The following is a 14,946-nucleotide window of genomic DNA, read 5'->3' as shown; positions in this document are numbered from 1 at the left end:
CTTTCATGTTTACCTGGCCTTTTTTTTTCAAGAAAGTAAACACAAACAATTTTTATCTGATCACTTAGTTTTTTAATTAATATATTTTTTACTGCATGTCAACTCATTTCACCTCGAATAAACCTCACAACAGTGCTTCTGTATTAAATATGAGTCAAAGGAAAGGAATAAAGTGAGGGCATTTTATTTACTACAAATCATCGCTCAGGCTCTACAAAAAAAAAATCTAATTCTCATCCAAATCTTTTTAAAAATCGAGGCGGGCGGGTGGATTTTTTTCTATAAATTTAATTTTTTACATTGTACAGACTTTCTGTTGACCTGATCAATCGGTGCAAATTTATCGATTATTCCGGAATAAAGTCATAGTAGAGGTCCATTTAAGTTCACATATCTCTTATTACACATCCTCATTAATCAACCAATGATCCTTGTTTAATACATATTTACAGAAATTACCATCTTGTCAGCTGTCAAAATCACGCTGACATTCGCGGGATATAAAACAAAAGTTGAATGGTAAGTTGAATACTGATCCCGATTGGAATAAAGACGAAAAACAGAAATTTTAAAAAAAGCCAGGCGGGGTAAAAAATCAGGGCAGGCAGGGGTGAGAATCTAGGAATTTTTTTTATCATGGCCTTAAATAGCAAGTGGTCATATCATATTTTCAACAACCATACAAGTACCATTTTTTCGTTGATATCAGAAATGTAAAAGAACAAATCATCAGAATATTTATTCTACCAGAAAAAGTAAGACATAATATCAGTGAAATCCATAACATAGACGTCTTATTGCCAACTTACAAACATTCAATGGTGACAGTGGCTGAACAAGATGGAGACATTTCTGTTTAAATAAGGTTATTTTCTTGAAATTTTCACGGTGCCAATTAAATCATTATACTATGGCCGAACACTCCCTCAAAGATTACATCTCATTTACCTTGACCAATACTGTTGGAAATGAAATCTATATAAAACAATTGCAATGAAACAAAACTCCAAAGTGACAGTACAGTTTTGTAAATACGCTTCCAGGTAGAGCCTCATTCTCACCACTAGAAATGTCGAACCCTAGCTTCTGTCAAACCCTATCACAAGTAAAATGTAAATCTTTGTTCTAGAATAATCATATAACTAGATATCACTGAGATGGTGGCCATCTCAAAGGGCCCCGCTTTCAGCAACGAACATGAAAATGTAAGGTAGCTGAAAAGGGTTTATTTTGAAAAGGAACATTTGTGTACTATTAAGGGATGTGTTGTTTGAGTCTAAAGGGCTTCTAAGTCATCCTTGTTATAATAAGAAATGGCACGAAAATCACTAGTGCTCCATACCCTCTATCAAAAAACGGCACAAAAAATCACGAATGTTGCATATCCTCTATGAAAATTGTTGCATATCCTCTATCAAAATATGGAAGGAAAATCACAAATGTTCCGTACCCTAAGTCAATTGGTAAAGTTTGAGGCTGACTGGACTTAAGGGATAGAAATTATGCACCGAACAAAGATTTTAAACAGAGAGGCTATTTTTGACCTTGACCCTTGACCTAGAAACTTCGTTCAAGGTCACTGCACATCCATTGACCAGTGGCACTCTGTGAGTGAAGTATGAGCCACAGTGGACCAAGAGGAGAGAAGATATGCTCCGGACAAGGATTTTTCATACAATTCTGCTATGACCTTAACCTTCGACCTAGAAACATGGTTCAAAATCACTGCAAACCCTTTACCCAAAGACACTGTGAATGAAGTATGAGCCAGATTGGGCCAAGGAGAGAGAAGATATGCTCCGGACAAGAGATCTCAGATGGACAGACGGATGGATGGACGGAAGGACGGACGGACGGACAGACTGATCACTATAGGGCGCCCGCAGAGTGGGGCCCTAACTATGTCAAAAAATGTATAATGATGCTTACATATTATTCAGGTAAATCAATGCATGTTTTCATGTTAAATTTTCTTTTATGATAAGTTTCCTGCAATTAGTATCCGTGATCTAATAAACACTGGACCCCCTTTTCTGGACTATCATACCCCTCAAGATCATGAATTGAACAAACTTGAATCTACACTATGTTAGGAAGCTTTCATATTAATTTCATCTCTTTTAGCTCAGTGATTCTAGAGAAGAAGATTTTTAACCCTTGTAGCGCTACATAAAATACACAGTGTAAGTGCTGTGAGCTGAATATTTTTGCCTGCGTTGAGGTGCATTGGTTGAAACAATTTAATTCAGGATTTATTGAAAAAACATAGACATATTATATATCAAAATGTTCAGTAGAGATAGGACTTCAATATTTTGATGGTCAGTTTTCATTCTTTGCATAAACAAATTGGTAATTCACAGGTAAAGAATATATTACGAAAATCACAATTTTTTCTTCATGAGACTAAACTTTTATTCACTAATACGCTTATTGATGGTAATACAGATAATTTTTAATACAGGGACATTGTTTTGGTACAACTTTTCAACATTTGTGTAGTCATATCGTAAAAAATACCTTTGTAAAAAAATTGTGTACGCCATTGTTGTTTTTACCTTGATGTGGAATCTCGACATTTGCCGTATTTCTTTCTTACTCTGGCTTCTTCAAACTATTGTTTTCATTAGTCATGATACGATTGTCTTTTTTTCTGTTAAATTTTATAGAAAAAATAATACTTAGGATCGTTTTAACTCGGATATATTGAAGTCTACACCCGTGAATCCAACCTTGGCATGGATTGATCGTCGTCTAGCAAATTTCACAATCAAAACATGTTTAGCATTATCTTCTTCATAGAAAATGTCAAAGACATCTTCTAGTAAATAGTCATCAAGTTTTTTTTACCGCGGTTTTAGTTTATAAACAAGTTTACTAGCATATTGAAAAATGTTTTCTTGAATACGCTGCCATTTATTTACACAAACAATCACCTTTCATCTAAGTAATGGAATTTTTTATTCATTCAGACCTAATTCCAAATAAGGAAAAAGCTTTTATTAGACAAAATTTCCAATGGCAGACTAAAATAGCGATTTAAAAATATCGTTGTTGTCACCTGGAATATTCCAGGGTCAGCTCACAGCAGATGGCTTTGTTTACCGGAATATTCCGGGTTCAGCACTACCAGGGTTAAATGATCCCACCCTATTTTGCCTTTTCTTGATTATCTCCCCTTGGAAGGGGACACTGCTCTTCATTTGAACAAAGTTGAATCCCCTTCACCCAAGGATGCTTTGTGGCAAATTTGATTGGAATCGGTCAAGTGGTTTTTGAGAAGATGTTGAAATGTGAAAGGTTTATGCAGGACTCACACATGCACGCCCACACACACGCACGAGGACATACAACAGAAAGCAATAGGTCACCTGAGTGACTCAGTTGCCCTAAAAAAGTCTGACAACATCTCACATGCTTCTTACCTTTGTACGTCCAAGTGGAGAAGACTGATCCTTCTTGATTATCTTTCTCCCTATCGACAACATCTTCAAACCTCTTAGTCATGTCCAAGACAAGGATGAAGAAGGCCTTTGGTGTTACATAAATTTGGTGGCAGGCATAATATGCTAACTGACCAGCAAAATCCAGCATGCTTACTGTTGGTAACTTCTCTTTTTCAGACAAGATTTTCTGAAAAATTTCATCTTTCACCATAGCTGGAGCTTCTGAAGAGACCTCTACTGTATTCTCTTCTTTTCTGCGTTTACTTGGTGGACTAGACAACTCCACATTTTCGTCTTTCTTTTCTTCTCTGCTATAAATTACTTTAGTGTCTTTATCAGTATTTCCTAGTTCCAAATTGTCTTCTTTTACATTTGTATCGGAGATGTCAACTGCATTGCTTGGGTCTGGTTTCAAATCTGCAGCGTTTATCCTGATAAATGTCTTCAATGGTGAGTCATCATCAGTCACTGTAAAAGAGGATATTTGTTATTTAGTAAATAATTTCATTTTAAACACATCATAGAGTAATTATATTCTTTTTTTTATTACAATTGGGGATTGACATCAAACATTCTAGTACTGACAGAATTATATCTTGTATCTGTATACATGTGTTCATTATTTAATAATTCAATTTTCCTAAGTTTCATCACTTTGAACTAATGCATTTCTATGGAGAAATTTTTCTGTTCATTTTCTGATGAATGTAATGTCAACTTCTGCAACCGAACTACTTTTCACTGTACGTTTTGATACGTTGATTGTTTGTGTGTAATTCTTTCCAATAATTATAGCAAGGCAACTGTGTTATAAACTAATACTCTCTCATACGAATGATTTTGTTCTTTTCATGATTTAAATTCAGCTTCTGTAAATCTTTTGTTTCTCCGTGTGCTTTAAAGGAAATATTTTAATCATGTGTTTCTATTTTTAAATTATACAATAAAAATTCTTGTTGAGTAGAGAAAAGAAAAATGTTCTGAATCAAATAAATTATTAACCGAGATAATTGTTGTCAATGGGTAATGCCGGGGATGGCAAGGGATATAACTCTGTAAAGAAGCACGTGTTTTGCATTTTTTTTATTATTTGTAACATGTAACAATTTACATTGAATTTAGTACAAATTGAAAACCAAACTAGAAAAAAAAATATTATGTAGGTTATAAGGATTAAATAATAAGTTTTCCTGATGTGAGTGTTATTCTCACATTCTCACGTCTGTACATAAACTTTATACAGGGTATTAACCATGTTAACTGTCAATCAAGTTGTACGTGTATTAAGGTGTATCAACAAGCAAGTTTATTTCTAGATTTTTTTAACCTGAAGATATCTCTTTTTACTATTCATTGCACTCCACTCGAGTGTCACCTTTGACCGTTTGCTTACTGACAACAAAGCAAGTTCCTGCCTGCTTTATGTTGTATCGCTTTTAAAATTGCACGTGCAGATTTTCATAACTTACGTAATCTATAACTTAGTAAATTATTACCCTAAAGTCGCTTGTATTGGCCGCACTTTTTTTCTTCAGAAAATTGTTTAAAACTAGGGATGCGCTTATACATCGGAACAAAATACAACCCCCTTTTCTCCAGGTCACTTTCTCAGTGCCGAGGACCATTTTCCCGATCCATTTGAATTGATTACTCTCTGTAACCAATTACGTCAAAGTTTATTACCATTACTCTAATTTCACAGTCATATACATGTACGTCAGCCCTACCTGTTGTAGTCATATACATCTACCCTACCTGTTGAAAAAAAAGGATAATCGTTTCATAAATAAAATGATATCATAATGAAAAACGATCTTTGTTTTTGTTTTATTTCCATTGCGTATTCCACCATTTTGAACTACCGTCGCTTATATCAATATACAAGAACTGCATGTCGCTTAAGACATAGATAAATTAATACCTATATAGTCAACAACTATAATCTTTGTGATGTACATTCTGAATTATCCTTAATTCTATTTTAATTTTCAGATATTTTAAATTTCAGATATGCAATTAGAGGTGCAAATCGTTAGGGATTCTATTGTCGCGTCATTGCTATATATAACTTCAGTCTATGTTGTCACGTACACGTAGGACATGATCATTGTTTATTTAACAATTATCATCTCAACACCTGCAATAAAAGCAACATGTTTTTTATTTAAGAACTTTATTAAAACATATTTTAGTCGGAAGCACATATAAAAATGTATTTGTAAAATACAATAAAGCACATTCAAGAATAGATTCATAAGACATAAATATTAAAATGTTCATTTAGCACATCATCATTGTCACAGCACTGATTGTTCATTGCACTAGCTAACTGAAATAATTATCGATGGATACCACGAACTGTTTAATTACCCAAAGCCAAAATTTTGACACAAATAACGCTTTGGTATGATTTTTGTTTACGTAAATACTGACACGCGCTTGCTATGCATTATACTGGTAAGCGTAACTACATACCACGCTTGGAATGAATTTGAAAAGAAAATAATCAGGTATTTCTTTTATTACCTCTGGTATGATAATTATTAAAAAGATTAAATTTAAATGTTCACACATGCACACTTATAATATGTAAAGTAAAAAAGCTGACTTGCTACTTTCGTTTGAGATTCGTAAATTTTCCTACTTTTATCTTAAGTTACTGTACTAGAAAAATTAAAGTCAAATCCAATTTATGCGTTTTTTGGATGCGCGTTTTACATAGGACCTGCGTTTTTTTCAGGATTTTCACCCCAACTTTGGGGGGTGCGACTTTACGGTATAAAGACAAAATAACATAACGAGGAATTCCTAATTTTTATGACTTTTAAAAGAAAATTATCCGCTCCCGAAAGTCATGTAATTTTCCAAAATGCACAATTTTTTGAGTTAGCTAAATAATGAGTACTATGTACATGAAAAGTAACATGTTTTTCACTGAAATTGAATTATAAGCATTGACTATATAAATTATTTTGTTCCTCGAGAAACGAATCTATAAAACGTATCACACACTTTTTTATGAAAGCCTTCGGCTTTCATGAAGTGTGCGATTCGTTTTTTAGATTCATTTCTCGATAAACATAATAATTTATATAGTCAATTATTTTGTTCCTCGAGAAATGAATCTATAAAACGAATCGCACACTTTTTTATGAAAGCCTTCGGCTTTCATGGAGTGTGCAATTCGTTTTTTAGATTCATTTCTCGATGATCAAAATAATTTATATAGTCAATCCTATAAACAATAAAATTCTTTTTTAAATGATTGAATAATTCCTTACTCTCTGGTTGGCTGCTCAAGATCAAACATTGTAGAAACTAGAAATATGTCCATAGGACATGAATGCCCCACCCAGGATTCATTATAGTAATGCAACATGAAAATTTATATTAGTGTTTGAAGTTTGATGAAAATATCTTGAATAGTTTCTTTAAAATTGAGTTTAATACAAAATAAAAAGTAAAATCAAAGTCATTCGGAAGGTCAAGGTAAAAAAACAAGAGGCCCATGGGCCACATCACTCACCTGAGCACTGTGGCTAGGAAAAATGCAAAAATCAGTTCAGTATTGTAAAGGTTTAATGCATAAGTGGTCCCGACCTACCCCTAACAAGAGGCCCATGGGCCACATTGCTCACCTGAGCACATTGGTTAGGCAAAAGTACAAATAAGTTCAGTATTGAAAAGATTACCTTGGGGTGGGGGGGGGGGGTGGAGCTTGAATTTTAAACAACCGGAACCTTCCATGTCAATTTAACAAATGGCTTTGTTGTACTTGAAAAGATTTTTTTTAAAAATTCCCATATATTCCTTTGTAAAAATTTGATCCCCCATTTTGGCTCCTCCCTATCCCAGGGGTCATCATTTGAACAAACTTGAATCTACACTACCTGAGGATGCTTCCATATCAATATGACTAAACATAGTTTTTCTGTTCTTGAGAAGAAATATTTTTTCTATATGTTCTTATGTAAAACTTTCGATCCCCCATTGGGCTCCACCCTACCCCTGCAAAGGCGGATCCAGGGCCGGCAAGCCGGGTGTGCGCCCCCCCCCCCCCCCCCCGTTTTAATTTTTTTAATATAGAACTTATATGTCCATTATCCTAAAATCAAGAAAAAAACATCTCTTCTTTGTAAGAATTCATCAGCTTCCCGGACCCCCACCAGGGCCTTGCTCTAGACCAACTGGGGGCTTCAATGCAGCCCCCAGACCCAATGCCTCTACTGCCCCCCCCCCCTTTTAAAATTCCTGGATACACCATTGCCCCGGGGGTCATCATTTGAACAAAATTGAATTTACACTACCTGAGGATGCTTCCATATCAAAATGACTTAACATGATTTTCAATTCTTGATAAGAAGATATTTTCCTATATGTTCCTATGTAAAATTTTCAATCCCCCATTGGGCTCCACCCTACCCCCGGGGGTCATCTTTTGAACAAAATTGAATTTACACTATACCTGAGGATGCTTCCTTATCAAAATGACTTATGATCATGGCTTTGTAGTTCTTCAGAAGAAGATATTTTCCTATATATTTCTATTTAAGACTTTGATCCTCCATTGTTGCCCCACCCTACCCCCCAGGGGTCATCATTTGAACAAATTTGAATCTACACTACCTGAGGATGCTTCCACATAAATATGATCAATCAGGGCTTTGCTGTTCTTGAGAAGAAGATTTTTAAAGGTTTTTCCTATATACTTCTATGTAAAACTTTGATCCTCCATTGTGGCCCCACCTTACCCCCGGGGGTCATGATTTGAACAAATTTGAATCCACACTACCTGAGGATGCTTCCATATAAATATGACTTTTCATGGCTTTGCTGTTCTTGAGAAGAACATTTTTAAAGATTTTTCCTATATATTGCTATGTAAAACTTTGATCCTCCATTGTGGCCCCACCCAACCCCCCAGGGGTCATCATTTGAACAAATTTGAATCTACACTACCTGAGGATGCTTCCATATAAATATAACTCATCATGGCTTTGCTGTTCTTGAGAAGAAGATTTTTACAGATTTTTCCTATATATTTCTATGCAAAACTTTGATCCTTCAATGTGGCCCCGCCCTACCCCCGGGGGTCATGATTTGAAGAAACTTGAATCTACACTACCTGAGGATGCTTCCATATAAATATGACTCATCATGGCTTTGCTGTTCTTGAGAAGAAGATTTTTACAGATTTTTCCTATATATTTCTATGCAAAACTTTGATCCTTCAATGTGGCCCCGCCCTACCCCCGGGGGTCATGATTTGAAGAAACTTGAATCTACACTACCTGAGGATGCTTCCATATAAATATGACTCATCATGGCTTTGCTGTTCTTGAGAAGAAGATTTTTACAGATTTTTCCTATATATTTCTATGCAAAACTTTGATCCTCCATTGTGGCCCCACCCAACCCCCGGGGGTCATGATTTGAACAAACTTAAATTTACACTACCTGAGGATGCTTCCATATAAATATGACTCATCATGGCTTTGCTGTTCTTGAGAAGAAGATTTTTAAAGATTTTTCCTATATATTGCTTTGTAAAACTTTGATCCTCCATTGTGGCCCCGCCCTACCCCCGAGGGTTATGATTTGAAAAAACTTGAATCTACACTACCTGAGAATGCTTCCACATGAGTTTCATCTTTCCTGGCCCTGTGGTTCTTGAGAAGAAGATTTTTAAAAGATGCTATGAATTTTTCACAAATTCTCTATTATCTCCCCTTGAAAGAGGGCGTGGCCCTTCATTTGAACAAATTTGAATCCCCTTCACCCATGGATGCTTTGTGGCAAGTTTGGTTGAAATTGGCCCAGTAGTTCTGGAGAAGAAGATGAAAATGTGACAAGTTTACGACAACAACGCCAACGACAACAACAACGACGACAGACAACGGACAAATTTCGATCAGAAAAGCTCACTTGAGCCTTCAGCTCAGGTGAGCTAAAAAGAAATGGGACACGGAGGGGGGGTATGATTTGAACAAAATTGAATCTACACTAACTAAAGATGCTTACATATTTCTTTGTCTGTGACTTTTTTCCCCTACAAGTTTGAACTTTCATTATGGTCCCATCCTACCCCCGGGGGTCATGGTTTGAACAAATCTGGGTCTACACTATCTGAGGATGCTTCCATATAATTATGACCAATAATAGCTTTGCTGTTCTTGAGAAGAAGATTTTAAAAAAAATTTCCTATGAATTCCTATGCATAACTTTAATCATCAATTGTGGCCCAACCCTATCCCCAGGGAGTCATGATTTTTTTTCAAACATGAATACACACTACCTTAGGATACTTCTGAATAGTTAAAAACCAATCATGGCTTTGCTGTTCTTGAGACAATTTTTTCTATATTTTCCTATGTAAAACTTTGATCATCCTTTGTGGCCCCACCCTACCCTCGGGGGTCATCATTTGAACAAACTTGAATCTACACCACCTGAGGATGCTTCCATATAAATATGACCAATCATGGCTTTGCTGTTCTTGAGAAGAAGATTTTTGAAATTTTTTTCCTATATACTCCTATGTAAATTTTTGATCCTCCATTGTGGCCCCACCCTACCCCCAGGGGTCATGATTTGAACAAACTTGAATCTACACCACTTGAGGATACTTCCATATAAATATGATCAATCATGGCTTTGCTGTTCCTAAGAAGAAGATTTTTGAAGATTTTTCCTATATATTTCTAAGTAAAACTTTCGTTCATTGTGGCCCCACCCTACCCCCGGGGGTCATGTTTGAACAAACTTGAATCTACACTACCTGAGATGATTCCAAATGAATTTCATCTTTCCTGGCCCAGTGGTTCTTGAGAAGAAGATGACTAATCATGGCTTTGCTGTTCTTGAGAAGAAGATTTTTAAAGATTTTTCTTCTTTATTCCTATATAAAAACTTTGATCCCCCATTCTGGCCCCACCCTAAGCCCGGGGTCATGATTTTAACAAACTTGAATCTATACTACCTGAGGATGATTCCGCATGAGTTTTATCTTTCCTGGCCCAGTGGTTCTTGAGAAGAAGATTTTTAAATAATGCCATTAATTTTTCATGAAATCATAATTTTCTCCCCTTGGAAGAAGGTGTGGCCCTTCATTTGAACAAACAGGAATCCCCTTTACCCAAGGATACTTTGTGGAAAATTTGGTTGAAATTGGTCCAGTGGTTCTTGAGAAGAAGATGAAAATGTGAAAAGTTTACGACAACGATGACAGACAAATTTCGATCACAAAAGCTCACTTGAGCCTTCGGCTCCGGTGAGCTAAAAACAAGAGGCCCATGGGCCACAACGCTCACCTGAGTAACTTTGGCCCAGCTGTTCTTCACCAGATTTTCACCCCTTTAATACTTATTGTGGCCCCACCCTACCCCCAGGGATCATGATTTGAACAATTTAGAATCTACTCCACCCCAGAATGCTTCTACATAATTATCAGCTTTTCTTGCCCAGTGGTTCTGGAGAAGAAGATTTTTAAAAATTTTTCCATTATATATCAGTGTAAAACTTTGATTCCCTAATGTGGCCCCACCCTACCCCAGGGGGTCATGATTTGAATAATTTAGAATCTACACTATCCAAGGATGATCCCATAAAAGTTTCAGCTTTTCTGGCCCAGTGGTTCTTGAGAAGAAAATTTTTTAAGGACCCCACCCTATTTTTGTCTTTTCTTGATTATCTCCCCTTGTATTTCATTTTAAAAAGTTAAACCCCCCTTCACCCAAGGATGCTTTCTACCAACTTTGGTTAAAATTGGCCCAGTGGTTTTCGAGAAGAAGTTGAAAATGTGAAAAATTTACAGATGGACTGACGGAGACAGATGGAAGGACAACATACAACAGGTGATCAGAAAAGCTCACTTGAGCTTTCAGCTCAGGTGAGCTAAAAACTTGACACTGTTGATAAATTTTCACCAAATAATGCATCACTGCATAAGCTTACATAAAAACAAGAGGCCCATGGGCTACAATGCTCACCAAAGTAACTTTGGCCTTGCTGTTTTTCACCTGATTTCCACCCTTGTAGTACTTATTGTGGCCCCGCCCTACTCCCAGGGGTCATGATTTGAACAATTTAGAATCTACACTACACCAGGGTCATACATGCCAACTTTCCCGATTTAGGCGGGATCCTCCCGATTTTACCCTTTGATCCCGCTCTCCCGATCGGGAAAGCAAAATTGCCCTAAAATCCCGATTTGAAAAAATTCAACCTAAAATTTCCGATTTTCAGTGTTTCCCTACCGAAATATTTTGTCAATCGGGATTAGAATATCAGACTTGTTTATTCAATGCACACAGATTAGTCTCTTTGTTTATTTAACTCATGCAGAGGTGTTAATTAGCCACAGGAAATCACTTCTCGCTTGAACGCACACAGCTGTCCAGGTACAGGTAACATAGCCTCGAGCGGTTAGGGGATTAAACTTTTCAGTCAGAGGGGTATGCATAGTGAAACACATAGATTTAGGGGTTAATTAAATATCATTTTAATAAAAACAACAATTAAAATAAATACAGTGATGTGATATGATAAACTAACAACAAAATCGGAATTAATCCATGTTGATCGTTTTTAAAAAACGAAAGTAGAAAACAACAAAGCATAGCTGCTGATTTTATCTACTTGTACTAAAAATATTGTAAAGTTTACCGTTTAATATAAGATGAAAATAATTTAGATGAAACAACAAAGTCTTATACCTCAAGTACACTGAATTTCTCCCCCCCCCCCCCCCCCAATGTAATATGACAAGGGAATACCCACACGGCACTGCCAAGATTATGCAAAAGTTCTTCATGATTATAACAATTTTAATTTTTGTTTTTGATAGGGCCGGTATCCTTGTTTTAAATAATTTATGATCTCAAGAGTAAATTTATTTCTTCAAATTGATTTATGTATGTGATAAAATTAATCATCATGACGTCTAGTTATTAATAGGGAATAAAATGACACTTCTGTTTAAACTACATAACAGAAACAAATTTTCTTATCTCTCTCTCTCTCTCTCTCTCTCTCTCTCTCACACACCCCCTCACACAAACAATGCACTGCATTTTTTTAATATTTCTTTCAATTTAATGTCTAATTAGGAAATTCTATAATTGTGTAAAATGTAAATATAGAATTTTACAAATGTTTCCCAGAAACTGTACAGTAACAAAACCTCACATATTTCTAAAACTTTGCAAAAAAATTTATTGAACTGAAAGTTGTACATTTTCACATTTTTCACCAAATTATGTGTCTTTTTAAAACATAATGTTGTTAAACTAGACAGATATCACTTCTTTAGTGAGAGAGGTACCTATTTAAGCAAAAGATACTTGAATTTTGGAAGGAAAAAAATTGTTTGTATTATTTATTCTTAAATTGTATTAACAATTAAGTGATATTGATATTATAAATTGAAAAAAAAAGGGATAAACATTTATTTTCACGACAAAATGTCGCGAATTTAAAGCTTTGAAAATTGTCGTCACGCGCAAAATCCCCCATGGGAATTTTCAAAAGTTGGCATGTATGCAGGGTGCTTCCACAAAAGTTTCAGCTTTTCTACCCCAGTGGTTCTTGAGAAGAAGATTTTTAAGAATTTTTCCTATATATTTTAACGTAAAAATTGGATTCCCTATTGTAGCCCTGCCCTACCCCCGGGGGTCGTGATTTGAACAATTTAGAATCTACACTACCCCAGGATGCTTCCATATAAGTTTCAGCTTTTCTGGCCCCATGGATCTTGAAAAGAAGATTTTGAACAATTTAGAATCTACACTACACCACGATACTCAGGATTCACCAGGATAAACATAAGTTTCAGCTTTTCTGGCCCAGTGGTTCTTGAGAAGAAGATTTTTAAGAATTTTTCCTATACATGTATATATAAACGTAAAAATTGGATTCCCTATTGTAGCCCTGTCCTATTCCAGGGGGTCATGATTTGAGCAATTTAGAATCTACACTACCCCAGGATGCTTCCACATAAGTTTCAGCTTTTCTGGCCCTGTGGATCTTGAAAAGAAGATTTTTAAAGATTTTTTCTACATATTTCAATGTAAAACTTGGATTCCCTAATGTTCTAAGAAGAAGACTGTTAAGAATTTTTCCTAAATATTTTAACGTAAAAATTGAGTTTCAGCTTTTCTGGCCCAGTTGTTCTTGAGAAGAAGATTTTTAAGTATTTTTATGCCCCCGGATTGAAAGATCCCGGGGGTGTATTGTTTTTGTCTTGTCTGTCTGTTTGTCTGTTTATCTGTTTGTTTGTTTGTCTGTTTGTCCGTCTGTCTGTCTGTCTATTGTCAACTTTAACCTTTTGATTGGTTGGAGCTATGACTTTCATATTTCACATGTGTATTCCTTGTGACAAGACCTTTCTTTGGGTACCATCATATTTGACCTTTTGACCTTGACCTTGGAGTTTGACCCACTTTTGCAAAATTTTATGAGACTTTAACCTTGGCCATAACATTTGAACAGTTGGTGCTTAGGGTTTCAAACTTCACATGTGTATTCCTTGTGACAAGACCTTCCTCTGGATATCAACCACTTTGACCCTTTTGACCTTGACCTAGGAGTTTGACCAACTTTTGAAAAACTTTAACCTTGGCCATAACTTTTGAATGGTTGGAGCTAGGGCTTTCATACTTCACATATGTAATCCTTGTGACAAGACCTTCCTTTGAATACCAACCACTTTGACCCTTTGACCTTGACCTAGGAGATTGACCTACTTTTGAAAAACTTTAACCTTGGCCATAACTTTTCAATGGTTGGTGCTAGGGCTTTCATACTTCACATATGTAATCCTTGTGACAAGATCTTCCTTTGGATACCAACCACTTTGACCTTGACCTTGACGTTTGACTTTTATTTAAAAAACTTTTACCTTCGCCATAACTTTTGAACAGTTGTATCTAGATCTTTCAAATTTCACAGGTGTTTTCCTCGAGACAAGATCTTTCTTTGGGCATCAACATTTTTTATCTTTTGGCCTGGATTTTCACTTGCATTTGAGAAACTTTAACCTTCGACATAAGCTGCCATACGGGGGCATCAGTGTTTCACAAACTCCCGGGGGTCATGATTTGAACAATTTAGAATCTACACTACCCCAGGATGCTTCCACATAAATTTCAGCTTTTCTGGCCCAGTGGATCTTGAGAAGAAGATTTTTAAAGATTTTTTCTACATAATTCACTGTAAAACTTGGATTCCCTATTGTGGCCCCGCCCTACCTCCGGGAGTCATGATTTGTACAATTTAGAATCTACACTACTCCAGGATGCTTCTACATAAGTTTCAGCTTTTCTGGCCCAGTGGATCTTGAAAAGAAGATTTTTAAAGATTTTTTCTACATAATTCAATGTAAAACTTGGATTCCCTATTGTGGCCCCGCCCTACCCCTGGGGGTCATGATTTGAACAATTTAGAATCTACACTACCCCAGGATGCCTACACATATGTTTCAGCTTTTCTGGCCCAGTCGTTC

The 14,946-nt window shown here is 36.0% G+C and overlaps 1 protein-coding gene across 2 annotated transcripts in view; it reads right to left on the bottom strand.

Annotated features, from left to right (window-relative positions):
• LOC133195479 (uncharacterized) overlaps positions 1 to 14,946 on the bottom strand; it is a 56,039-nt gene that overhangs the window by 28,842 nt on the left and 12,251 nt on the right. For both annotated transcript variants that reach the window (XM_061331332.1, XM_061331331.1), the window contains exon 3: positions 3,426 to 3,914. In XM_061331332.1, coding sequence (XP_061187316.1) covers positions 3,426 to 3,914 — 489 coding nt within the window. The remainder of the gene's footprint in view (positions 1 to 3,425; positions 3,915 to 14,946) is intronic.

Source organism: Saccostrea echinata, unplaced genomic scaffold, assembly GCF_033153115.1.
Source record: "Saccostrea echinata isolate AGI-Se365-2 ecotype Australia unplaced genomic scaffold, CSIRO_AGI_Sech_v1 ptg000029l, whole genome shotgun sequence".
In the NCBI taxonomy this organism is placed as follows: domain Eukaryota; kingdom Metazoa; phylum Mollusca; class Bivalvia; order Ostreida; family Ostreidae; genus Saccostrea; species Saccostrea echinata.
Note: the sequence above shows the minus strand (reverse complement) of the source record. Positions and strands in the feature narration are given on the sequence as shown.